The 27,908-nt window shown below is 51.4% G+C and overlaps 2 protein-coding genes across 3 annotated transcripts; one reads left to right on the forward strand and one right to left on the reverse strand.

Moving 5' to 3' along the window:
* The first annotated feature begins 2,446 nt into the window (after positions 1-2,446).
* On the forward strand, positions 2,447-10,193 carry LOC122385016 (actin-related protein 2/3 complex subunit 5-like). Of its 2 annotated transcripts, XM_043372950.1 has the most exons (4): positions 2,447-2,464; positions 6,863-6,962; positions 8,783-9,273; positions 9,844-10,193. In XM_043372950.1, exon 3 carries the CDS (start codon positions 8,809-8,811, stop codon positions 9,259-9,261), a length of 453 nt encoding a protein of 150 aa, XP_043228885.1. In that variant the 5' UTR covers positions 2,447-2,464; positions 6,863-6,962; positions 8,783-8,808; the 3' UTR covers positions 9,262-9,273; positions 9,844-10,193. The 2 variants fall into 2 exon arrangements, with proteins under 2 accessions (XP_043228885.1, XP_043228886.1); XM_043372951.1 differs by lacking the exons at positions 2,447-2,464; positions 6,863-6,962 and adding an exon at positions 8,001-8,024.
* A 283-nt stretch (positions 10,194-10,476) lies between these two features.
* LOC122385009 (calcium-independent protein kinase C-like) lies at positions 10,477-27,832 on the reverse strand. Its single transcript, XM_043372917.1, has 14 exons — positions 27,240-27,832; positions 21,629-21,686; positions 19,716-19,890; positions 18,926-19,040; positions 18,267-18,396; positions 17,738-17,871; positions 17,201-17,393; positions 15,625-15,776; positions 15,113-15,238; positions 14,484-14,638; positions 13,444-13,582; positions 12,393-12,581; positions 11,848-11,994; positions 10,477-11,501 (listed from the first exon to the last, which is right to left on the reverse strand). The coding sequence occupies exons 1-14, from the start codon at positions 27,579-27,581 to the stop codon at positions 11,346-11,348; spliced, it is 2,211 nt and encodes a 736-aa protein (XP_043228852.1). The 5' UTR covers positions 27,582-27,832; the 3' UTR covers positions 10,477-11,345.
* Positions 27,833-27,908: the final 76 nt, after the last annotated feature.

Below are 27,908 nucleotides of genomic sequence, written 5' to 3' on the forward strand. Positions count from 1 at the left end.
TTTGTGGGCGACATGAATGGGAAATAGTTTTGATAATATTCCGATGTTGAATTATTGTCCTTGCTGAGACGTAGACACACATTACGCACTACCTAGCATTACGCACACCGTGAAGCCGTAATCGCCACGCCATATGTGGAAGGCTTTTGATTTATGGTTCTCTGGCTACGTAGAACTGTAAAGGGTAGAATTTACTTAAGAGTTAAGTTATTTATAATCATTTTAGCTTGGATATTCCGTTTTATTTTAAATTTTAGAGAGACAATTTAAGGTGCAATAAGCTTAAGATTGGCGATATAAAGTACAACGGACGAAAAACGGGCGATATAACGCACAACGGACGGGAGACGGGCGATATAACGTGTAACGAACCGGAGATATGTAATGTGCAACAGACCGGGAACGGGCGATATAGGTACTATGCAACACGGGACGGGAGACAAACGAGATAACACATAAAGAACAGGACGGAGGAAGCTGGACTATATAAGACTCAACTGACGGGAGACGAACAATATACCGTTCATCGGACGGGAGATATACTATTTAACGTGCAACAACGGACGGGAGGCAGGTGATATACTGCGCAACGTACCGGAGACGGGCAACGTGCCGTACAAAGGAGTAGAGACCTGTGATATAACGTTCAACGGGCGGAAGGTGGACGATATAACCAGGTTAGGCACGTACCGCAGGCACAACGGACGGGAGACGGACAAAATATGTAGCACAACGGACGGGCGACAGACAAAATATGTAGCACAACGCACGGGAGACGGACAATTAAGTACGTAATGGACGACATCGACGGACAATAGGTATAACAGACGGGAGACGGGAGATACAACAGACCGAAGACGGGCAATCCATAAAAAACGGACCGTAAACCTGAGATAACCTGTAAGGGACCGGAAACGAGTGTCTATCCTCGTGCAACGGACCAAAGACTGGTGAAATACCGTGCAATGAACGGGCGGTTCGAGATACAACCTACAACGGACCGAACGTAGAGAGACGATATAACTTGCAAGGTCGAAAGACGGACGATATGCTATACCATAAATTGAACGGGGTGATATGTGCCGTCACTGGCGTCTATAATGAACCAGAGCCGGTGCATCCCCAATGAATAAAAACGCAAACATCGAACAACTAAGCGGGGACATAAGCGGGCATAGGTTTACGGAAACTAACCGGAACAGTGACTCACCTGAGGGTCAGGCAGTGAGACGGAGTTCGGCGGTGCGCACTACCCCGCCCACACTCACATCGGTAACTCGGCGGGCGGCCGACGGGCTGTGGTCGTTATATAGACTCTCACCGGCGCGGCAGAGACGGCACCGACCGTCCCCGACTCACGGCGCCCCGTCGGAGACCCCTCCCCTCCCCCTTCCCGACTCGACCTTGCCGTCTCGGACGGTCCGGACTCCGGAGGAGGAGCAGTAGAGACCGAGAGTGAACTGTCCGGTCTCGTCTGGACCAGGCCGACCGTCCCGCATTTCTGATGGCCACCGGGGCATTTGAGACATTTTTCATATCTATCAGTGTCATCAGATCTCTGAGGCCGGATCGCAGCACTAACCTTGGGACAATATGGCTGATTAGGTGTACCTTTGCCTACAGAATCGAAAAGACCGGGCGGTTCATACCTACTTTCATGGTCTTTTCGGTTATAATTACAGCGTTACGTGCAAGTGCCGATGTCAAGTTCGCTACTCATGAGCTGAGCCAGTTCACCAGTTCCATGAGCCCACCCAGGCCCAATTGTCACAGAGCAGCAGAGCTGTCCGACTATCGATGTCGCTCGCCGGCTCGCTGCTTGTAGCACGGAAGCATGCAATATTGAAATTCAGCATAGCATATAAGTTGAGAAGGCTGCTCTGAACCCGTGAACCACCTATGAAGCCCAGTCTGAAGCCTACGTATATTAAAACAGTCTTTTTTTTCGTTCAGCAGCATGAGAAGTGTGGGGAAGGCGTAACCGGAACTAATAAACGGTTCCGGCTCCATTCGGTTATTCCGGTCTCCGTGCGAACTGTACCGGCGGATCTGGCTTCGGAGAAAAATGGGGCGGCTCCGAAGACCTCGGCTTCGTCTCGGGGTAAAAGCTGCCAATACCGTACCTGATTCTAACTCCAGCAAGTGCTGAATTCTGACTTCCGAGATTGACTGGATCAGTCAGCAAGCAATAAACCGGCAGGATGCGACTGGATCACGTCATACCCAGGGGTGAGCCGGCCCCGTCGTCATTTTTCGAGAAGAATGATTTCATTCAAGCTTAATCGAAGAATATGTGTGTACATTTCCCGATATTTTAGCTCTAACTTTGAGATGAAACTTGTAGGTAAATCGTCGTCTAAAGCTGGTCATGATTCAATGACGTCATTTGAAAGCTAACGATTTCTATACGCTTGTGTATTTTGAGTAGTAGTAAAGTAGCAACCTTGAAGCTGACTCAATTCGGCGTTTGTGGGCTCTCTCTATCGTCTGGAGGTTTCGAAAGATGCTCTCCAGAGATGGCGCTAGTAAGTTTGGCTGACATGACGTCATGCTTAAAAGTGATGGGTTTTGTGAGAGCAAATTTAATAATAGTTGAAAATTTTGTACTTTTGCTAAATTGAGAAAAAATAAATATACAATTGTTCAAAACAGCGTTTTCCTCATTCATCCTTCATTGTTTTGAGAGAAATATAGACAGTTTAAATCTTTTTTCTTGACCGCAATTCGCACACGCACTAAATTAAAAGCTGGAGTTTTGTGTGTTCGTAAATCGTGATTTGAGAAAATAAATTGACAATAATCTTTTGCACTTTTGCTTTACAATCATTTTTTAATGCAGATGAATGCATAAATTATTCAAAAATAGGCATATCTGTGAAACATTATGATTTTCCACAAGCAAATTTTCTAAAAACTTGAACTACTTACAACTGACGAACGCATCCAATAATCTGGATGTCTTAGGATGAGTTCGTCATTTTTTTCCCAAGGAAATACGATACAGTTTAAGCTACTTTACCGATTTATTAGGGTACTTTTGCCAATGAATTATTAAATAAATGACAACAATTAATCTCATTATCAACCATACTCGCAAGAATTTTCTTCGCATAAGCGCGAACACATCCGCGCTTTCATGAAAAGTAACGCCTGTAGATGTCAGGACTGCTGCTTTATGTTTCGCAAGGTGGCGCAGCGCGCAGGGTACCGACTACCGAGGCTGAGGTCTCCAGACTTTCCACCACGATTTAGCTTGGAAATGGCCAATGGGGAAGGTCTCACCAAAAAAACGGACGCCCTTTTACACAGCTGCAAAACGAGAATGAATTATTGGCATAGCTGACCATACGTCCCCTCCCCCTCTCCGCCCCAGCTCAATTGGAAATATCGCCTATTTTCCTTAGTCAGTTATATTTTGACTAATTTCTCCACTCTTCCCAGTAAACCTTAACATGCATGATGCAGATGTCCACTGCGTAAGTCGTGTGCTTGCGTAAGTGTGCCAACTATATAGTGCTGCCTACACTCTACAGTGCCTACTGCTTCCACCATTGTCGTTATAATTGGTGATTCTCAGGTCAAAAGTTACACAGTGGTCTCAGAGAACAATCGAGTTTCAACAAATTAACGATTCAAACCGTTGCATTCTACTTATATTCCGGTCAGTTCTGCTACTAAACGATTCCGGCAAAACACTCTTTAGCTTATGTATTAGCGAACCACCACACAAAATTCGCCCAATCAATGGTCAGTTATTACTGCTGGGCTGAACCGTCATACGCTATATAGCCTATTGCAGTCAATATTTTCAGAACGATACCGACTGACGAAACACAACGTATTCGCGGATTCGCACATACGTTGGCACCCAGGTGGCCTGTCAGCAGCCGCACAAATTGAGATGGTACACCGTAAAGCATGCCTTTCCACACAGGCACAAGCATAGAGACACAAATTCTCAAAATCCAAACTTATTCCAATACTGGTCAAATACTAATAGGCATAAAGTTTTGAGGTTTTCTCATGTTCATTCTTCTTTCAACACACGCGGCAGACTGCAGCAGAACATCTCACAGAGCTGCGCTGGATGCAGTCATGAGCTGGGACACGGTTTGTGACCAATGGCCGATCGGGGGTGCCAGCCTCCTCCCGGCACGCGATGCACTGGCCGCCGCGCAGTCGATGTCGGGGCACCGCCGGCATTCGCCGACAGGGTTCCATCCGATTCGGTGTATTGGTGGCAGCCCGAACAGTGACCCACGCGAAGCTGGTGGACGTTGTTGTTGTTGTTGTTTGACCCCCCGGCTACCGCCGGGGCGGTAGCGTAGCCGACCCGCTCTTGTGGGCCATGTATCCGGCGGCCAAGGCCGCCACCACGTCGTCGCGCCGGACATCGTAGGCCGCGCCGATGATGTTGCCCAGCGCACGGAGCCGGGGGCCGTACAGGCACGGGCATTCCAGCAACACGTGCGCCGGGGTGTCCGCTGCTTCAGAGCAGACTAGGCAGCGGCCCGCAGGGCATTACTTGTCGTCGCATTGAGCGCACTCAGGTGTAGGTCTTCGACCAATCCGGTGGAGGTACTGCTCCGATCGGGCCCAGTGGCCAGACCGGAGCTGGTGGATGTCGACGGCCTCCTCCCTGGTGGCGGTCCGGACCGGGGCGGGGGCGCGGTCCCCCATGACGGTGCGGTACCAACCGGCCGGCCAGTCCGCCTGCCACTTCCTCTTGGAGTGCCGCGCGACAGCCCGCGTAAGAGTGCGGACATCCACCGGCGTTGACTGCTGGGGGAGAGCGGCCGCCTCCTTGGCCAGGGCGTCCGCTCTTTCATTACCGGCGAGCCCACAGTGGGCCGGGACCCATTGCAGCGTGACCGTGCTGCCGTCGGCCGTCATGCGCCGGAGCTGGGCCCACAGCCTGGCGCCCAGTGTCGAGGCCTGGGCCGCAGCGCCTCCAGCCAGGAGCAGCAGAGCCGCCTTCGAGTCGTGGACGAGCTGGTGGACGTCGATGGCCGATGAGCGATGCCCTTCCGCGACCGGCGGTGGCAGTCGGTCCCACATCAAGAACAGATACCAGTCATGCGGTCAGTCGGCGACGGCGCGGTCGCGAGCCGATCTGATGGTCGCGCGGTGGGCGTTGCCGACGTCCACCGGGACCGTCGACTGGGGGAGCGCGGCCGCCTCTTGGCCGCCGCCTCTGGTCGGCGCGCTCGTTGCGCTGTGGGACGGCATCCACTGCAAGTCGTTCACTGTGAAGCGGTCGTTTGACCGGGCCTGGCAGGCGGGGAAAGGGGGCCTCAGATGAAGTAAAACCATCCCTCAGGCCAGCTTGAGCTGGCTCTCCACCTCACCATGTTAGATAAGCGGACATCCTCGTGATCATCGCAGCGATGATTGCCAATTGGTGTGTCATTATGGGAGAGGATGCCAGCCTCCTTTGCAAGATAGTCTGCCTTTAATATAGTGCAGCCCGACCCATTGCCTGTGGCAGCAGACTGGGATTGATAATGCAGTGCAGGACACACCAAACGTAAGCGGCCATCTGTACCCCCTGTGCAGTAGGGCTGACTCAAGAGCCCAGAGTTGCCCTCCCCCACCATTCTGTGCACGTGATAACTGGATGGGGCATGCCATGGTCAGCATCTGTTCAAAAGCTGCCCTAAGCATGTAAAGCTCCACTGGCATGCTTGAGCATGGTCACAGTCAGTTCTCACTTCTCAGTTGAACCTCCAATGGAAACCCATCACAAAGTAGAGATCAGGGCGCCTCTCACACTGCAGCACACTCAACGACTGAGGCACCATCTCTGTGGCATCTCATCACTTGCAGGTGGTTCTTGCCAGGAGCAATGCCAGCCACGCACATCAGGTGATAACAGCAGTGTACAACTGCCATCTACAAGCATCCATGTTCTTTCTGGTTTTCTCTTGTTGAGATCCACTGCCATGCATGAACTTGATGGGCTTTTGCTGCGCTCCTCCCATGTGCAGACAGGTTTCTGCTGAAACAAAGCAAAACAAATGTGATTAATAATGGCCCTGTTTCACCATCCAGACACTGTGTGCACTGGTAGCTACGGCATACCATAGCATCACTCAAATGACATTGCATGTGATACCTTAGTTTATGATGAATCACGTTTGGAACAGAGTGAGAGGTTCTGAAAAACCGTACCAAGAACAGAGGTTTGAGTTCAAATACTGCTAGCATGCTGCTGGTGCTGGTACCGCAGCGTGCTAGCGTTCTGGGATGCTGTCATAGCTTAGCGTCACAGTGAAGTTTGTTGACACTGCCATGGAAACCCAATGCTCTGACACACGCAGCGCACTGCAGTGCTCTGCCGTGAAACACCACCCATGAACGTTGGTTGCATTGGCATGACCAGGATCGGAGCAGTGTGGCAGACAGTGATTTTAATTTTAATTGCACTTCCTAGAGATTAACAAGTTGTTGGTGAAATTGCTATTCATTATTCCTATTACCATTGTCTAAATTTCACATTTCAAGACAGCATTGACATGTTATATAAAATAAGGTTTAGACTTCAGGTGGTCCCGGATTCAGTTTAAGTAGCACAAGGGCAAAAATTAAAAAATTGTCAAAAAATATTTAAAAAATACCTGCCTTCATCAACACCTCATCTAATGACATGCAATGCAATCAAACACAACAATTGTGGCCCTAAAAGCAAAAACCGTTTGAATAACAATGTCAATGTAATATTTTGCAACCGCTGCACCATTACTGTCACGTACGCTATCCCTAGATTGGTTGCTGGTAAGTAGTGGTTGTCGTCATCAACTCGTCATGCAGCAGCTGATTGGGATGGGCGGGGCCTATTTTTATCCAGACGATAGAGAGAGCCCGTTTGTGCGGTTCTTTATTTATGTCAATTTATTTTTGCATTATTTCGTGATTTTCTAGATTATTTACCTACATGCGGAGGCTTTGAAGCTGAAGGAAAGGTTTGTATAGTTTTTTAGATTAAAATAAGATCCCAGAAGCCGTCAGAAGCCGTTCTATGCTTTTTGCAGATGACACCAAGCTCTACCAGGAAGTGACCAGCCTCCAGGACGAGACTCTCCTCCAGATGACATTGATGCCTTGGGGCACTGGGCAGACAGATGGCAGCTTCCCTTTAACCAAGAAAAGTGTAAGCTGATGCACCTGGGATCCTCTAACGAATACTTTACCTACCAGATGAATGGATCCACCTTAGCTCAAGTGCACACGGAAAAGGATCTTGGACTTGTCATTGATGAAGACCTCAAGTTTCATGAACAGGTGGCAGCTGCAGTGGGTCGTGCAAACAGAGTTCTTGGTCTGGTGAAGAGGTCGTTCAAAGCCCTAGACAGTCGATCTTTGCCTCTCCTCTATCGGACTCTGGTGCGCCCTCACCTTGAGTACGCGAACGTGGTGTGGGGACCTACATTCAGATCGGACCAGGATGCCATTGAGAGGGTCCAGAGAAGAGCTACTTAGCTGGTTCGTCCCTTGCGTCACCTTCAGTACCAGGATCGACTTCGAGCCCTGAACCTCCCCTCCATGTACTATAGAAGGATGAGAGGAGACATGATAATGGCATACCAGATCCTGACAGGATGCCTGAGGGTGAGAGTAGCCGACCTCCTGCAGCTCGACACCTCAGATCGAACGCGTGGTCACCATCTAAAGCTGAAGAAGAGACGAGTGAACTCCCATCTTCGCCAGACCTCTTTCTGTCACCGCATTGTTGACAGCTGGAACAGCCTCCCTGCAGATGTCGTCGCGGCACTGAGCTTGAACACATTCAAGAATCGTCTCGACAAGCTGTGGGCGAACAGGAAGTATACCCTGCGGACTGACCAAACATACGGTGCCAGAATGAGCTAAAGAGCTACATGGTTGATGTAAGGGAGAAGTAAATGACCGGATTCCTACAGGTCCTTGTTGACCGTCCTCAATCCGTAACCTCTATTCTATTCTATTCTAATAAGAGGCACCTGAATGCCATTTGTACCGAGCTAATGGCTGAAGGTTGAGCTGAGGTGTGGCCAATGAAATGCAAATATTGATATAGGGAATATTGTTCAATTTCAATGTATGACGCCCAAGTGTATTGCTAACATTAAGCGAGATGCTATGTTTGTGATCCCTGTAATTACATTTGTTTAAATTTAATATGCCACTTTCCAGAAAATGTGTTGTTGGTCATCTCCCCATGATGCCAATGCCAACAGTATTTTCATAATTTCAAATTTGAGGGACAATTAGGCCTCTTGCCTTCTGAATTTTTGTTGCATGATTCGTTCGAACTGTTTTCAATATTCTTTCAAGCTAACAATTAAGTACGAATGATTGAGACAATTTTGAGCAGCCATTAGCCTTGAACTATTTGCTCGTATTGTGAATATGTGTGCCCATTGGTTTGAAATGTGTTCCGCCGCATCTGGATTTGTGTACAAAGTATTGAGTCTCGAACCTAAAGCATGATATATTTGGCCGGTGTAATTTTTTATGTAAAAATTTACATATGGTATTATTGTCAGCTTCAACTTTAAAGCAGCTATTTCAGTGTTAGGTTCAAAACTATGCAAAAAGTTGAATATTCTCTTGAATGAAAGGACACCTATCCATATAGCACTCAGTGTTTTATTTGTTATTTTTACAAACACCCCAGGTTGGTGAGGGGGTCCAGATCTATAAAAACAAATATTTGTAATCCACTTTTAGCTCCTCAATCCTACAGGCATCAAAAGATGATCTATAATGCTTTCTCCACTGACCAGCACCACATCTTTTACAGAACCTGTCATCACAGCATATCTCACCATGGCCAAGAACACGGCCAACCACGCATTCCGCAAGATCGACGTCGACCAGTACAACGAGGACCTGTACCGTGAGGAGGAGGCCGGCGACGCGGCCAACACTGGCCCCGACGAGGCGCAGCTGCAGCAGCTGCTGTCTGCGGGGAAGAACACGGACGCGCTGCAGTACGTGCTGCAGCAGGCGCCGGCCGGCAGCCGCAGCCAGGCGGCCAAGGACGCCGCCCTGCAGGCGGTGATGCGCGTCCTAACCGCCTTCCGGACGGCCGATATGGAGGCGGCCGTGCGCTCGCTCAGTCCCGACCAGTGCGACCTGCTCATGAAGTACGTGTACCGCGGCTTCGAGGTGCCCTGCGAGGGCAGCTCTGGCCAGCTGCTGGCGTGGCACGAGCGGCTCTATGCGGTCGGCGGCGTCGGGTCCATCGTCCGGGTGCTCACCGATAGGAAACGAGTGTGAGCGCTGAATGAGGTGAGACGGGGAGTCGGCTGGGCACGGGACGGGTCCGGTGGGAGGGAGGGGAGGGGTGGACGGTGAAGAAGCGGACAGCATGTCAGGATTTGTAGAGACCGACAGAACCTGTGGTGCTTGGAGGGGAGACGTTCTTAGACGTGGGACGGGTTGGTGTTATACGATCACTGCTGCAGCGCTGCGGACGGTTCTGTATTCCTTAGCAATACGAAATTCAGCGTATAGGTCGCATTGTCATACTTGCTTTTAATGTTCCTCGCAGGCCCGATGAGCTGGCAGTGATGTCGAAAACCCGTTCTCATTCTTTTCTTTTCTTTTTTGTTGGTCGACATTAATTACGATTGGCATGGTGGTTAAGTATTTTTTTTTTTTTTTTTTACAGTCATCAGATTGAATTGGTTTTCATGCTGATCCCTGTATTTGTACGACCCTTGAACGCCGTTTGTCGTCCGACGCGGACTTGTCGATTTGTCGAACCGGACGCGGTGCTGATAGCGGCTCGGCGACAGGAAATGTGTCGCGCCTCCTCCCTCCCCTCCCCTCGGGCCTCACACCCCGCCCCTCTGACAGAGCGTGCTGATCAACTGGAGATGCAGCCGGCGGCCAGCGGGCCCCGGAAGCCGCTCTGTCTAACAGACTGGAGCTGAGGCACGGGCCGCTCGCTGCACGGCTGGCCCTAGAAGGCTTGGTTCGTAACTTCACCGAGAGGCGGCATTGCGGGCGGCCGGTCAGAGCCGCCAGATTTCTGGACTGCTGAGCCGCACAGTGATGGCGAATGTATGGTGACCGGTGGGGTCAATGCCAAGCCCGATCGTTCGTGATTCTGTAGCTCTAATTGTTATCTTATTATACTGCTTATAATGCATATGTCAGAAATCGTGATTCCTGTGGGTTTTATACAATAAACAATTTGTTTCGGACTTGGGAGTAGTGCTGTCGTGGGAAGTGTGCTGAAGATGATGAGCAATACGCCACTCCAACGCAGATTTATCAGCGAGTGGACGTGACAAGTCACCGCTGTGACGTTTAAAGGCCATGGTCACATCTTACGAATGCCACTTAGGATCTTGCCGGTCTCATCTCAACGCAGTGCGCAAAGGACAGGACACTACGGGCAGTCACTTCGATGAGCAGGCATTCATGCCCAGTGCCTACTGCCCACTCTAGCCGCAGCTACGGAAGAACCGTGACCTAAACACACAATACACATTAAAGATTTATTAAAGTTCGGATCTGCCAAACAGAGATACAGTAGATACATAGAATAGCAAAGGTCTTCGCACGAACTGAAGTGGGCGCCGAGTGGAGCAGGTGGCCGCTCAGCTGAGATCGCGCCCGGCGCGCCGCCGCCTGGCGCACGCGCGCGCGCGCTAAAGACCGCCGCTCTGACTAGTAAGGGGGGAGGGGGAGGGCGGCGGCGGCCGGCCCGACCGCGCGCCGCCGCCGCCCCAACACCTAACAACAACCACACGGCTACACGGACACTGAATAGACGGCCGGGGCGGCGGTGGGAGGGGCGCGGCCGCCCCCCGCGCCGTGGGGAGACGCGGCCGGGAGGCGGCGTCCGCGCGCCCGGCCCACCGACACGCTCGCGCGCGCACGCACACACAACGACGACTAACGCGCTCTCACGCGGCGGCGGGCGGCCCTACCGGAGCGCCAGGTACGGGCGGCGGCCGCCGCGGCGCCCGCGCGCCGTGCCCGCTCCGGCGCCAATAGAAAACGCGGCGAAACGTCCGCAAAACCAAGTAGCAAAACACAACCGCTCTAAAAGTATAACAAATCCAGTAGGCGTGGGCGGGGCGCCGACGAGGCGCCGGTGGCGGCTGAGACGCAGTCGGTCTGCAGTCGACGACCGGCAGGCGCGACACAGGACACCAGCAACGGCTACAACACGGCTGGGGGACGGGACGGGGGGACGGGCAGCAGCGCACAGATGGCGAGACAGAGGGACTGCGAGGGCAGGGGGACAGAGACGGGAGTCAGACGGGCAGCAGACACCGACAGGCGTGAAGACTAGCTGAGGGCCCGCTCTGGGGCTGGCCGTGTGCGCTTGGACCGGCGCCGGGCGCTCACACGCGGTGCGCCGCGTAGTCGGCGTTGACGAACGAGAAGCCCTCGAACTCGACCTGGTTGATGGCCTTGATGATGTCGACGTTGATGGGCGTCAGGTTCGGCTCCTCCTTTGTGAACTCGGCGTCAAAGTTCACCGCGTCCTTCTTGCCCTTCTGCAGACGCCAGGCGGAAACACGGTCAGTTGGGGAACACAATTATCAGTTTCTTTCAACGTCCTATGCCTTCGTCATCGCTAAAACCCGCAGTCACCTATAAACTATTGCAAAGCCTAAAAGCAAGACACATTTATTGAACGATCTTACATTGAGTCTTGTCAATAATTCAACAAACTGATATCGTTCTTTTAACACCACGTAACCAGAGCTCCTTCACTAAAATGCTGTCTAGCCATTTTCTCTATGTAGTTTCAAAGCCCACCAAGCGCCACGTCCAAGCATACCCGATTTATAAAAATTCCATCCTCCTGCCTTGTCCCCTTCCCCCCCACCCTCGACTCACAATTTTCGGCTTAAACGGCGGCTTGACGCGGCGAGCCTCCAGTGCCTGCCAGTCGATCTCCTTGAAGAACGGGTGTGCCGGGATGGCATCCTCGCCGCCCTGCACCACCACGCAGCCCAGACGCTTGGCCGGGTTCTTGGTCATAAACTGGCGGCATGGCGCACACGCAGGGGATGGTAAATTAGGAGCTCAGATAGGCTCAGCGGTGAGGTGAGAGTTTTGAGCGCGTAATGAGAGTTGTCGTTTGGAGTTAAACTGCCGAAAGCAAAGTTCACAACAAAAAATAAGTTTAGCATTTTAGCATATACCATTGCTTGATTTGACTGTCGAGAATCAATGCATTGACATGAATAAAATCGAACGACAATCAGAACCAGAGCCAAGAAGGTAGCAAACAAGTTACTCAGTGTTATACACGTCTCTCAGTCTAGATAATATATTTTCGGACTGCCCTCTTCAGCAGGTTGACTATTTTCACGTCGAATTATTTGGTCATGTTTCCATCGGCGACGATCTCAGCCTCTCTCCCTCCGCGTTCGACTCACGCCCTTGAGTATGGAGACGGCCTCTCTGCTGAGCCAGACTGGGTAGAGCACGTCGTCATGCAGAATGCTTTCGAACAGATCATCCTCGTTGTCGGCCTCGAACGGCGGCTGGCCGGCCATCATTTCGTACATGAGCACGCCCAGCGCCCACCAGTCGACCGACGAGCCGTAGTCGAGCTCCTGCAGAATCTGTGGTACACAGAGGGACAGAGTGAGACGGGGATATAGAGACAGACAGATAGACATCCCCCAGTCGACCGACGAGCCGTAGTCGAGCTCCTGCAGAATCTGTGGTTCCCAGAGGGACAAAGTGAGACAGAAAGAGAAGATGGGACAAAGAGACGGAAACACAGAGAGACAGACAGAGATGGACACCATACGCCCAAGGGGTGACCGACGAGCCGTAGTCGAGCTCCTGCAGGATCTGTGTGAAACAACGGGGCGGACTGTGAGACTAACAGACGGACAGACAGAGAGACAGGCACAGAATTGCAAAGACCGCCAGTACACGCCCACCAGTCGACCGACGAGCCGTAGTCGAGCTCCTGCAGGATCTGTGTGAAACAACAGGGCAGAGTGAGACAGAGAGACAGGCAGACCTGTAAGACGTCCTGTGCCTGCACAGAAGAACAGAGCGAGACAGAGAGACCGAAACAGAGAGACGGACACACAGACATAGAGAGACAGGCAGAGGCCCAGTCGTGGGCTGAAAGTTCGTACCTCGGGCACACCCGTCAGTCGTTTCTACCCTCAGGATACTGAAATCCTTCTCCTCCACGCCGCAACCCTCTCCGGGCTGGACAGGCACCTTTATCTTATGCGGGCTGCTCCCTTGGAGCGGCTCCGCTGCTCCCCAGGGAGCGCACCCCGTAGCCGGGTGCAGAAAGTGCTTGGGGGCTGGTCGGCCTGTCCATTCGGACGGGCTCAGCCCCGGCGACTCTCTAGGGTGTCTGCCCAGACCAATGTCTCCCCCTAATTCCTATAATCCTTCCGGCTCTGAAATGGTCTTTTCAGACCGAAAGGGCCTAACCCAACAAAACAACAAACGTACCTCGGGCGCGATGTAGTCCGGAGTCCCGCAGAAGGTGTTGGTGGTCTTCCCGTTGATGATGCCCTCCTTGCACATGCCGAAGTCTGCAATCTTGCAGTGACCGTCGCTATCAAGCAGGATGTTGTCCAGCTTGAGGTCCCTGTCACAGACACAAGCAGGTGTTCATTCGTGAGTGGGTTAGGTGATTGCCCATTGCCCAAACTGCTGGTAGGAAGTACAGGCCACGGGCTGCATTTAAGTCATCGCGCGTCCAGTCATGAAAAATAATTCTAGATTTCGTTTTCTGCGGGCTGCGGATATCAAACAAGCAAAGTTCATGAGGAAGTTAATGTATCAAACATCATGCGCCTAAGAATGGTCTGTAAGCAAAATAGAACAAATCCAATAATAACTTCTGAATGAAATGCCATTGACTATCATTTCCCTATTCAAATCGTCTTCACACCGCACCATGAGGAAGCTTAACTGAGCGGGAGAAATACCATCATCTGGCAAATGCCACAGTGGCAATACTACCGACTCCCACACACCCACGGAGCTGCTAGCTTCATTCATATTACACCATCGGCAATCCCGCACTGCCAGTGTATCCACATTTGCCGCGGTCGGTGACCGTTGCACCCATTTAGACCGGCCTGCCTCCCACAATAGGACGACTCGGTGCTGTTTGGCCTGCCCCACATTACACCACTCGGCGGCGGCGGCGGCGTGGGACGAACCGGATCCTGTAGCGACCCACAGTCCAACAGCTCCACCGCCCGAGCGAGCGAGCGAGCGACCCAGCGACCCGGCACACCGACCGACCGACCGACCGACCAGGCGCGCGGGCACCATCCACCCGGTGGAAGCGGAGACACAGGACGACGGCGTGGTGGCGGTCTCGGCCACCGTCTACCGCGCCCAGCTTACTACACCTACTAGCTACGCCCCCTAGAGAAGGCTGGAGGGAGCAACAAGACCTACCGACCGACCGAGCGACCCACGACCGATCAACGACCGATCAACGACCGATCAAACGACCGATCAAACGACGCACTCACCGGTAGATGACGCCGTGTCGGTGCAGGAACCGCAGAGCCAGCGTCACCTCGGCTGCGTAGAAGCGCGCGCGAGGCTCGTCAAACTTGCGCGAGCGCTGGATTTGGAACATGAGGTCGCCGCCGTTGACGTACTCCATGACGAAAAACAGACGGTCCTGGAAACGGTACACAACGGATTAGAGGTCAGTCAAGGAAGGGAGGGGAAGGGGAGCGATATTACAACCATTATAGACTAAAGGTGATTCAAAGGTGTGAGAGTGCCGACGTCGTTGTCTGACGACAACTGACAGCTGACAGACAATAAACACAAAATCATAGGGATGGAAATTTAGAGTTAATGCGCTAGACGTTTGTGAATTAGGTCCCATAAGAGGCCTCTTGCACCAATGCTTAGATTATGCTGCACCGCTTACCATTCAAAGACACTACCGTGACAGTTTATCAATAAACCTCTACAAAACAACTAAAGGTTTACGTTATGAGTTTGTGAAAAAACACCGTTGGTTAGCTATGAAGTAGTTTGCCCTGATTTTACGTAACAAGTATTTTGGTGCAAGACGTCTCTCGTATCAATATTCCCTAACGCAAACTCCCTTTGCCAGCTACGCTATCCCTATCCCGGCACGTACTTTGGACTGAAAGCTGGAGTGGAGCGCCGTCAGGAACGGGTGTTTGGCCGAGAGCGCCAGGATGCGCTTCTCGGTCATGGTACACTCGACGTCGTCGTCCTGCACGATCACGTTCTTCTTCAGCACCTGCAATCGGCGGAGCAGGGGGCGGGGTCAGAAATATGACGCATGTGTGGGTGTCCTGACTGCCGAAGCCAGGTCAGAGATACAGGACAGGACACACAACATCGTAGAAAAAAAGGTGCTCGCCAACCCAAAATGCACTCCCGTTTAACCTCAGCGTTAAAAGGTGGTACGGCCATGAGCACTGGCAGCCACGCCCGACAATCAGCTGATGTACAAGTCACACACAATACATAAGGAAAGAAAGTCATGGTCGGGCTACGAATTACGAAATGTGGTGACCATGTGGCGATGACATTATATTTTGACTGGGTATCAGGATCAAAACGTTTGTGTGTAGCAGTGGAACACAATAGCACAAAGACACCACCGAGTCCGGCAGTCCGTACCTTGACGGCGTAGATTTCGTCGGTCCCCTTCTTCTCTGCCAGCATCACCTTGCCGAAGCTGCCCTTGCCCAACACCTTGATGAAGTGGAAATCCTCGATACCGACGCGGCGGGCGTGCGTCTCCTCCTTCAGATTCAGATTGGAGCGGCCCGCTGGCAAGGGACGGTGTGTCGTTAGTGGTTTGACAAAAAGAGGGACGGAAAGAAAAACAGACAGACAGAAACCGAAACACAGGCGACAAACATAAGACGACAAGTAGACATGGACAGAGAGACACGGGCAGACAAATGGACGTAACGACATACCCAAGACAACGCGCAGACAGGCGCCTAAACAGACAGACGAATCAGGTGTAGAGAAAGCCTTCGACACAAGCGATTCAGGACTTTCAAGCGACTCCGGTCATTACATGACTTATTCGTTGATGTTTCATGAAGTGGCCGTCCAGTTACTCATCACTACCGCATTCGTACGAATCGAGACGCGCCTGGCATTCAATTCCATTTCCCCGAGGTATTCGTCTGTATAACGCCCACCCCCTGTTCCTTTCAGCCTCCATCGCTGCCAGGTGGGATCATGTACCCCCCCCCCCCCATGTCGACAGGCGGGGGGGGGGCGGAAGTGACCGGGTGCCGCCGCCAGCAACACATCGCCCGACCGGCAAACACCAACATCCGACGGCGGACAGGGCAGACCAACACCGCCGTACCGCGGTGGAAACACGCGATGGACACGGCGGAAACACCGGCGGCCAAAACAAAATCGGCGGTCTGCATCAGACTGATACGTTTTCAAAACACAACGCTTCCCTACGATGTGTGATTGACACTTGACAGTCAGTCACGTAAGCTCTTCCGCATTGAGTGTAAGGGTCAACTGACCCAATCTTCGCACTAGCGACGCCTTGCGCGTGTCTCTAGACATTCCTTGCTGCTCGCTTCTTACCGATCGCATGTCGTGCTTCTCCTACCCCCGTCCCACACCCATCCTACCAAACCCCGTCCCATCCACCGCCACCGCCGGCTCAGCCAAGCACGTCACGTGGTTGGCAGCTCTCAGGGGCGGCCGGCCGCCCCGCTGGCTGCCCGGCGGCTTCTGGGCGGTCGCCGAGCGCTGCTCTCAGTGACCCGGTGCCGCGGGTACGCACAGCTGAACCGCGGCGGGACGGGAGCGTCGGGGAGACGGTGCGGACCACCGACGGGTCGGGGTGAGAGGCTGCCGAGGGGTTATAACTCGGCACCGGGGGCGAATTGTGGCGATGTTTAGACGCATTTTATCAAGTGAGTACTGAGTACTGAGTAGTGGGCAATCATGATGGGTCAAGGCTGCCGGATACCAGAAATGCATGACACTGCAATATCCTCTCCATTTTTTTTCTTCTTCAGAGTCCCGTTTGTTTGTCCTGGCAGCATTTCCACCTACTAGTGCGCCGTGTTCGCTCCTGGTGTCTCCCGAGCTCAGCCTGCATGTCACATCCCTTCCGCCTTGCCTCACCTCAATCTACCTCTCAATCTTCAGCCTGTCTCTCCGCCCTCCCTTTCTCCTACCCTATCTCCGGCCCTCGTTCCCCACTCACCCTTGGTGTCGTGTTTGTGCGGCGGCACGCCGGCCGCCTGTTTGGCATTCATGTCGAACAGGATGCGCAGTTGCAGTTCCTCCTCCTCAGCAGAGCGTGGACCGGCTTCCTCGCCCTCCGGAATCGCAGACGCAGACGCGGAGGTGGCGCCCGCGTCATTCTTCGTCTGCTTCGTGGCGGGCGTCATCGACGCCTGAAGGAAGAGTCGACGGCGGTGAGAGAAGCCAACACAGACAGCACATAGACAAACACGGAAGGTTAAAAATGTCCGGAGGGACCACGACTTAATGCGTCCGCTTCACTGAACTACCCCTGAAGGGGTAGAAGGAGTAGTTCACTGTTTAAAGTAAGCGAGAAGTGTGGAAACATTTGTTTTGACAAGAGCACCGAGAAAATGAACGGGCAGGTTGTTATCTTATCACCTATCTATCTCACGGCGGTTATCAGTTAAGCCACTTCTTCCAGAAGATAAACAGATACAGACGGAAACCAGCAGTCTACATCTTCATCTACGTAGCTGGGGTTGGCCAGTCATACCTTTTTCCGCCGCTGAGTGAGCTTCTGCGACGAGACGCCCATGCGGGTGAGCATCTCTGCCAGCTGCTTGGTGTTGATGCCACAGTTGTTGGCCACGTTCCGCTGACATCGCTTGTGAACGTTCAGATTGCACGCTGAAAATGGCAGGGGAAACTTGGGTCAGAAATGCGAATGAAGCGTGAATGAACAGGAAATAGAAACCAGTACATACGCGAGAGCGTTTGCTATCTATGAGGGCTTCAAATTTGAAGTCCAATAACTATTGCATGACGACGCCAAATTCTATTGAATAAAATGAATGGATACTGTCAAATAATACAGCAGAAACTTGATTATAAGTGAGACACTGTATAAATACAAGTCATCGCACATCAGCAATATTGAGCGCCAAAAGCTGTCTCTCATATAAACAATAACTGGACGTTTGATAATTCCGTCAAGCGTTTACATCTCGCGCGGCACATGGCCATTCAATGCGCAGACAGACAGCCAGTACCGACACCCCGTCTGCGCTGCCCTCCCCACTCACCGCTGCACTGCAGCCCCTGTTTGATCAGACCGTACAGCAGCGAGCCGCAGTGGTCGCAGAACGTGAACCGCTTGTAGTTGTGCTCCTCGAACCGGTGCGGCACGTTCACACTGAAACGCTTGTCTAGGCCCTGGCGGACGGAGGAGGGTGGAAGGTCAGACCGAGCCGGCTGGTACGGAGCGGGCAGGAGCGCTATCAGTGGGGCAAGATGGTATAATAGATATTGCATAACCCAGACAGACTAGCAAGAACATCTCTTCATACCGTACCGACTAAGTAATAACTAATGCTACCTGATCTCAACTTCTGAAAAATCAAAGCATTGCAGACAGACTTTATCCCAGGTCTTTGCTTTTTTACTTACATTTGTATTTATTTTATGTATTCGCCTACCCCGGTCGTCAACGGGTGTTCCCATTGCAAGACAAAATACTTGTGTAACAATACCCGTGTAAAGGTGTGCCAACAGCCCAGGGGTGAGCCCTGTACTATTGTACTGTACTATACTACCTATTGGGTAGGGTCACGGATCCAAGCCAAACCAGTCCACAGGTGACCCAAGTCGTTCGACATCTTCCCTTCCCGTGTCGCACGTACCCGCTCGTCGTTTCCCCTCCCCTTCGAACCCACCCCGTCGTCTGCCCTCTCCCGGTACGTACCTCATCGTCGAACGTCTGGCGCACGCCGATGCACCGTGTGACGACCAGCTCGTGGCACCGTTTGTGCACCACGCACGTGCACACCTGGCACTGGTAGCACTGCTTGCCCAGTCCCCTGGAGGCACGGGAAGAGCGTCTGAGACCTTCGTACTCTGCCTGCCTTTGTCAATAATTATGGAAGACTCGGAGAATAAAACCAGAGATGTAGACAATAACTCAACAGCTGATTACATGCAAGATTGGATTGTTTTGTTTGTTTGTTTTGTTGGGTTAAGCCCTTTCGATCTGACGAGACCATTTCAGAGCCGGAAGGATGATAGGAATTAGAGGGAGCCATTGGTCTGGGCGGGCAGCCTAGTGGGTCACCTGGGCTGAGCCAGTCCAAATGGACAGGCCACCCAGTCCACTGGTACTCACTGCACCGGGCTACGGGCGTGCTCCTATGGGAGCTTCCCGCATGGGATAAAGTTGTCCGTCCAGCCCGGAGCAGGGGATTGAGGCGTAGAGGAGAAGGATTTGACTATTCTGAGGATAGAAAAGACGGAACGGTGAGTTTAAATTAAATCAGTCGGATTGTAATCTATCTACAACACCTCAACCCAACGGAAAATCTATCCCCTATACCACAATCTGCTGGATTATCTTCCGCCCATGCCACAATCCATCAAACTACGATTGACTAGGTCGTTCACCGGGCGCCTACGCCACTGACTCGACAGCATAGTTAGTCACTGATCTGCCTGCGCCATTGACTGGGTGACATGGTCACCGTGCCGCTTGCATCACTGACCAGATGAAGTCACGGCAGTGGGAGCAGAACGCCGGCTGGCGCAGGATGGTGGCCATGAACTTGTGTCCGTTGACCTGGTGCACCCGTCGCCGCATGGCGCCGCGCCGCAGCCGGAAGCCCGTGTCGCGCTCCTTGAACTCGCGCTTCGGCGCCGGTCGGGAGCCATCCTCATTGTCTGCGGAAGGTGGGAGGGAGGGAGACGGTTAGTGGGACGGGGACAGTCGGAGGGTCGAGGGACAGTCAGAGATACTGTGGATGGTGGGATATCGGCGCCGCTCAGGAGCCATCCTCATTGTCTGCGGAAAGTGGGAGGGAGGGAGACGGTCAGTGGGACGGGGGGACACTCGGAGGGTCGAGGGACAGTCAGGGAGACTGTGGATGGTGGGATATCGGCGCCGGTCGAGAGCCATCCTTATTGTCTGTGGAAGGGTGACCGGCGGGAACGGTCAATGTGGGTGTGGTGATGAGACTTATAGTATGTCTGTATGAGGACGAGGGGATAATGGTGGTTTCGATTATGTCAATAATGCTTGATAGAGTATGACGTGATGGGTCGGGATGGTCGGAGTACGGTGGGGTGACGAGATAAGTGTTAACTATCACGGGAACCACGCTTGAGTGGCGAGATATTGTAGGCGGGGGAAGGACCACGGGGTTATTCGAATGCAGTACGGTGGGGTGACGGGGCAACGTAACGGTGACCGTGTATTTTGGTATGCGTTTGTCATTGTGAACTGCGGAATGAGCTACCACACAGTACGGCGAAATAATGGCCTGACAGAGGGTAAAAGGGAATGACGGGGCATCACAACGCACGGTGGGATAGCACTTAGCAGCTCATTGCGAACAGCATGAGAAAAGCATGACTAAATTGGGAACAAAATCCAGACGTGTTTGAAGTCTTGGACAACAAGTCTGACCCTAAAAGGGATGTAGATTGGTACACGGATGTAGGTAGTAGCCAATTGATTTGTGGACATAGGAAACAGAGCAGAATAATCAATTTTGTGACGGAAGAGTCACAAATGTAAAATGATAGACAATGGATGTCCATGGACCGGGTATCAAACAAGGAACAAACGTGGCAGGAGGAGCTGATTTTAGATCCATCGGTCAATCTGTGACAGAGCCGAGTAGCGCCCACATCAGGCTCAGCAGCACTCAGCAGCCCAGCCCAGCCAGACGATAGCGGTGCGCCAGTGAGGCACACTGCGGCATCTGTTTGTGCGTGTTTGCGTCTGTTTGTCCCTGCTTACCGCTTACCCAGCTTTAGCCTTGAGCTAGCGGAGGTGCAAAATTCAGTTCCTGCTTGCGCCTGCTTGCGACGCCTGTTTGTGCCTATTTGTGCATGTTTGCGGCACCTGTTTGCGCCTGTTTGCACCAGTTTGCAGCGGCGGGTCGGTGACTCGTTACACCTAGCTCAATGGTCACCCGGCACGCTACACGGCATGGAGTACCGCCGCCACACTTGCTATTAAACGAACAGACAGTCGGAAAGGCTACTGAAACACTTTGAGGGAGCGATTCAAGAGAGCAACCTTGAGAAGACCCTCCCAACTCGGCATTGGGAGAAGCTGTAAGATTGTGCGAGCTTTAAGACCAATCATTGACAGATACGAAAAATATTTGCACTTAGGTGAGGCAAACAGGCGCCGTGGCTTCTAATTACGGTTAGTCACACACAAGCACACTCACGAGCGTACGCGTGCCAGAATACATCGTGTGTACGTACCGAGTGCACCGCCACGCACATCGAAGGCCGTTTGCTGGATACAGGAAAATCGGTGCCGTGAAAAGGAAATACCAAGGTAAAGAGGGAATGCCAGATGAAAGGTACGATGGAATGTGTTTCGCTTAGCTGAAAATTGAGGTGATTGTTTAAAGAAACGGTAAATACTCAGCTCATCACTTACCTTTGGCTTTGGTAAGTGAGACGACGACATGAATTTTCCCCTGGGGTTCCAGCATAACCTGAAACAAAGTGAGACAGCGGTCAGACAAACATTCACCACAATTTTAAGGTGAAGGGCGACTGCCACTCTTACCAATGTTAATCAGAGGCATGTACCGTTGACATTAGCCACTGATCGGATTCGGGTGCCTCAAGTCTCCGACAGGGGCGGCGTGCAGGTCGTCATCAATTATTCACCGGAGTGAGCGTACGATGCAGGGTCACAGGTCACAGGTGGTGGTGGGGTGACAGATGCAGCACAGAAGCCCTTCACGCCAAAACTGTCACCATGTTTGAGTCATATGGCTCAACAGTGATCAGAGGGAACGCACGGTAGTAAGGTAGCAAAACATGTGCAGTGGTAATATGTTTTTTACTGGTATGATGTTTAATATTTGCGGTTGCAGCACCGATTCCAGCCAGTGGATCAGGCAGCTCTCGCCTCCGCGGAAAATAGCCATCTCTCCGCATGTAAAAGTTTCCTGTTAGCCCCCACACTTCATAGACAGCTGTGGATTTCCCGGTGGCTACAGTGTGCATGATCCGCTTTCAATGTGTTTCTGACGGTGATTGTTGTTTGGAGGTTTCGCTCGGTTGTTTTCCCGACCGGGGGTTGCTCGCTCGTTACAGTCGTCTGACACTGACCGTCGTCGGCATTACTTGGTATACGGGGGTAAAAGGTAAAACCTTCCAATCGGTGACAGGTTGGCTGGTCGAAAACACACCAGTTTGAGAACATTATCTAATATCCTGCTCCCTAAGCTCAGCGCTGGCCATAAATGACTGCGGTCAGGTAGCTAAAACTCGGCGCTATGCACGTGTGACCGTCTAGAAAGCTAGACCATTTTGCGGAGACGTTTTTTTTAAAATCACGAGCCGATTTTTGAACCCCCTGAAAACCACCGAAGATTCACTCGCAACTTTTAGCTTAGAAAAAAGTACCTAATTGAAGTCAAGTATCTACGTGCCAAGACATTTGCCGTCAGTGTGCGCTATTTAACCCTTCGCCCCAGACCAACACAGTTTATATACCGAACGAGCCATCAGTGAGCAGCTGAACGCTGAACGTCCTACATAACGACTCATGCTGTACCTCACGTCACCAGACATGCGGGACAATGTGGTGGGTTCGAGTTCCCACTGACCGGACCCACGGTTAGGAGACCGCGGACCGGCGGCACAGTGGCGCCGTCACTTTCTGATTATCCGGAACTCTCTCCTGGCAAACAGGCCGCCAGAGAAACGCCGGGTCACGTTCCCAGACCGGCCCGCTCACGCACACACACGTGCGCGTTTGTATTCCCCGATGGGGCGGTAGTGACGTGTGGAGGTTTAGCACCCACGGCGCGCGCTCCTGGCGGGGAGGGGCGGCGGCTAGTGGCTACCGTGGCCATGAGCGTGTCCGCCCCGCTGGCTACCGCCACGGCGGCGGTCCGTCTGTTTCCGGCGCCGGTCAGCGGACCCGGAAACACCCGCCAGTCGCACGGTCGGTCACACTGTGCGTCACTCGTCCCGGCCACGAGGCGGCAGCGTTTCCAGTTACGTCAGCCGCCGTGGGACGACCGCCACCGTGAGTCCGCTCACGGACCGGCACACGGAACCGGGCGCCGTACCGACACCCGTGACGGCCTCGCCACCGATCGGCAGCGCCATATCCTGCATCCCGACCCTGGGAGGGCGCCGCGATCGGCGGGGCCCGTGACGACGGGTGTCAGCTCCGGTCAGACGGGAGGCCACGGAGCGGTCCGTCGCGCCTACCGACACACAATCGGGGGCACATGCGCTCGACACACGTTTCCGCTGGCGAGATATCCAAATCCGACTTGACCAGATAACAGAATCTGACCGGCCGTGTTTGCCAAGGCAGAAAAAAAGACCTTCGCTGGTTGCCGCGGTACTCTCAGGAGGATGTGCGGATTAAAAGATATTGGCCAGGTGATACGACAGACAGGCGAATTGCTGGCTCCGTCCGGACCCGGACACAGTTCTTCCACTGACCGTTTTCAATATTCAAAGTCACATTAATTCATTCTACATAACATTGTGCGTCAGTCATAGTGGTGGTGCTGGTGGGTAGGGGATAACTACTGGAGAGAAAAATACCGGATTACTGAACGGCGCATTTAAACATAAGAAAACAGACAGCTGAACAATAGACTATCGAACGCATTGCATGCGCTAAGGTCACGCATGGCTATGTTTTATTCACCAGCATATGTAGGTAGTACTCATACAAAACTGGGTTGCTTGTCACACTTCAGGAACAGACGTTGTACCAAACGGCAATGGAAACAGACGGTAATGGAAACGAATGACATACTAGGGAAAACACCTGGCCTACACCTGAAATAGGCCGTCTATCCCCATATAGATATCGCAGTAGCATTTTTATGCTGGCCGTTTCGCGGGTGCATTAGCGACAGTCTGCCACGCGCCACCGGCCCGGTTCGCCATCAAACCGCCACGCCGCTGGATCTGGAGCGCGCGCAAGGTCACGCAACAGGAAACGGTGTTAATCGACCATGCTAGGGTGAACCCGAGGCCAGGTGAAATACAAAAACCCACCACCAAATATGCACCTACCGACAGTGCCAAAAATATGCTGATAAGCAATCAACACAATAGGACAGGTTGTGAAACACAGTTGGCCGCAAACCAAACCATTGTAACTGGCGTGTCTTACGGAATACGAAAAGCTCCAAATAAGGTAGAATGACTGGACGTTGGTTAACGACTTGCTTCGAACCCGGTAGGCATAGTGTTTGGACCTAACCGGTACTGAATTTATCATCAGTGATGGCGAGGCAAGGGAAGCACAATTCTGAATGCACAAAAGCTATCTGATCATTGACGTGCGTTGCTGGACACGGTACGATAACCACGCAAAGTAGATGAACGCTATTTTTGTCAATTTTCTCAGCAACACCGCATTGCAATGAGGTTTTGCAGAATTCATGCGCACCATGTCTAGCAGCTGCAAAGTACACAACAAAAGTTCACGTATTTCATCAGGCAGCATCGCCCCTAGTTCTCATCCAAGCCTATCCACAAACATTGATTTACTGATGAAGGATTTATATAGCGCCGATAAGTAGCACCAGTGTTGAACATACGGCATTATCCTTGATGATGATGAACTGGACATAACGATTAAACAACCTTGCCATCAGGGCTGAGGAGTCGGAGTCGGAGTTGGAGTCGGTCGGAGTCGACAGTTCTGCCCGGAGTCGGAGTCGGAGTCGCCAAAATCTTACCGATTCCGACTCCGGAGTCAGAGTTAACGCTGCATGGCTCAGCGTCATGCACTGCACCTGTTTAATTGACGATACTGCGCTCGAAATTAGATTTTGTTGGAAAAAGGTCATTTTGCTGTTTTGGACGAACGTTTTCAACGAAGGAAGCAGAAGACGGTGAGTTCCCCAGAACCTGCTTTTTAATTCTGCATGTTATTTTAATTGCAAATTTGCAGCGCAACGCCTTGGAAAGCACAAGAGATCGTTTCAGGGAAGATAAAAACATCTCCGTTATGAACTTCAATATTCATGATATGTATTTTAATAGAAACGTCCGGAGTCGGAGTTGGAGTCGGAGTCGATTTTTGAAGCCAGAGTCGGAGTCGGAGTCGGAGTTACCCTAAAATCCATCGACTCCGCAGCCCTGCTTGCCATTATACCTATCGGTTCAGACTAGCGGCTCGATTGCCATCGAAGTTTGAGCGGGAGCTTGAATCCTTACTCCCCGGAGCCCGGGGGGCCAGCGATGCTTACGGTAAGTAAGCACGACAATGCTCCCATTCACAGCACACATCCCTGGCCGCTACAGATTTGTCTTCAAACACCGTATGATTTCTTTGCATATCTCACCCTCTTTTAGGAGAAAGCTTTCACTCTGATACAATAACAAAAACTTATTTTAGGACACTTGTCATCAATCATACCCAAAAAACTTATTTCAGACATTTTATTTCAGGTAATAGTTTCTGCAGATAACCTGTGTCAATGCTCTCCACACGGTGGATCGCTGTCCCGACTGGAATAAAGGAGCCATTTGCAGGGGTAATAATTTGTAGGTGAGTTGATCCATAAGGACGAAAACGGCATGATGAACAACACGCCGATGATTGGATAGAACGTAACTTCAGATGAAGAGACGTGGTGAATTTACTAACATCTAACAGCCGTTATAGCGGGTCGTGCCCCGCGAATCCGAGAGAGCGGGGCGTAGTGACCCGATTAATTCGCAAGGCAGCGATACCAATAACGAGATTAGAGGTAGGATCATCATGGGATCACCCAATGTTTAACATCCTTTACTGCCAGTCGGCATGTAGGAACTGGCTTTCAGGAGATCGCCTTTAAACATCGAATGGTTCCGCATACGGTTGTGCGTCCGGCGCACTGTAGTACGGGGAAGTTTACAATTAACGAGCGAGAACCACATGAAAACAATGCGCCAGTCTCGATAGCTTGATATCCTATCTTCAGGTGTGGGGCACCCAATGTCCTATAATAGCTGAAATCACGAAAAATGTCAGGAGAAGAGAGCCAGCTGACTCATGAAGCCTGAGGTTGAAATTGGCTTTAACTTTCTACCTTCTGAATTGCCCTCATGCAAGCTGTTAGGAGGAACTATTGCAGCTCATAGGTATGGTTATCAGCAGATGTTATATTTTTGGTCCAAGGGTTAGCCTTTTTATGAATGGGTTGTTGTAGGGTTCTCAACAAAACGAGGAATGGCTACCAGGGAAGATGTCCCCAAAGACGACCTCACATCCTAGAAACTAAGGGCAACAGACATTTAAAAATTTCAGTTGCTTTATGAGGAAGAGTAGCATCTACACTGACAACCAGAGTTAGCAAATGCAGGAAAAGGAAATCTAGGAAATGTGTGGCTACTAAAGCAATACTGCATCACCATTATTGATCCTCAAACTTTGGAAATGATCCAAAGGTGATATTCCAGAGTCAGTTAGACTGACACACTTCACTATTAACTCTTATAGCAATACAAAAATGCAAGAGTTTTGATCTTGCTGAGTCTATTGATTGTAATTCATGCTTTGCCTTTATAAGTTATAAGTAGCAATCTCACATCTTAAGAATAGGATAACATCCTTAGTCCAAAAACATATGACAACATGAACAGACAAATAAGCAAGTAAAGGACATCTTTGGATTATAATTCACGGACCACATCAGACAAAAAAAAAACTTGTCTAGATGCAGCCCATGTGAATTCATGAAGTGCAGTGAAAGGACACCACTCCATTGATTGATTCATAAAACTATCAAATGCAAATGAAGACACTGATCGCATGCATAAGTATTTTCATGTGAATGAGATCCACAAAATACCTACTACAGCAAAACAGGAAATGATCAAGAGGCCCCAGAGAATAAGTGGAGCTTGCCAAAAAGCTAACGGAAAGGAATTGGAATGGTCAGCACTCAAGTCATTCTTTACCGATATCAATATACACTACTCAGTGCACATCTCATCCGTGTCATACAAAATGTACAGTTTTACCAGCACAGAACAATCCCAAGAGTGACAAACTAGCTGTAGGTACTTACCCAGATGTCCGTCTTCTTTTCATCCACATCTTCAAATGGAATAATGCAATTTGCCACAAACACATCAGGAGGAATTGCAGCATCATGGAAAATTGTAAGCCCTACATTTTGTGCATTCTCACACTCAGTTTCAAAAGATTCATTCCAAACTGGGCATAGTGTCTTTGATTTAGAAGTTGATCTGTTTATATATTGTTCGTCAACATCTATTGACACATAGGGATCTAGGCTCACTGACTGCTCACCACCAGGCTTGATAGCTACATTATGTCTTGTTTGAAAGTCAGTAGGCTTAAGATCAACAGCTTCGCACACTTTGAGAGTCAGTTTACCCGTAAACATGGGGATGATGCACGAAGTCCAACGATAAAAAAGAGTATGTATCACAGCTTAGACGCATTCACAAGCATTCTGAAGCACACTTCAATCTTCCATTTCCACGGAGCTCGCGGGCACACTATTTTCCCGATAATCAGATCACTGTCGCCCGCGACGGTCACAGACACACAACAAAGTCGTCACACACCGCCTCGATTATATTCGATCCACCCATTCCATCTCCTCTGCCTGAGTTTTCTCCAGTTTTCACAAAATGATGCCAGACAACAAGTTCAGCTATAAATCCGACTAAATGGCCTGAAGACTGCTAAGTGAAAAAGCAAAATTTTT

The sequence above is a fragment of the Amphibalanus amphitrite genome, unplaced genomic scaffold, assembly GCF_019059575.1.
Source record: "Amphibalanus amphitrite isolate SeventyFive unplaced genomic scaffold, NRLGWU_Aamphi_draft 000205F_arrow, whole genome shotgun sequence".
Classification (NCBI taxonomy): domain Eukaryota; kingdom Metazoa; phylum Arthropoda; class Thecostraca; order Balanomorpha; family Balanidae; genus Amphibalanus; species Amphibalanus amphitrite.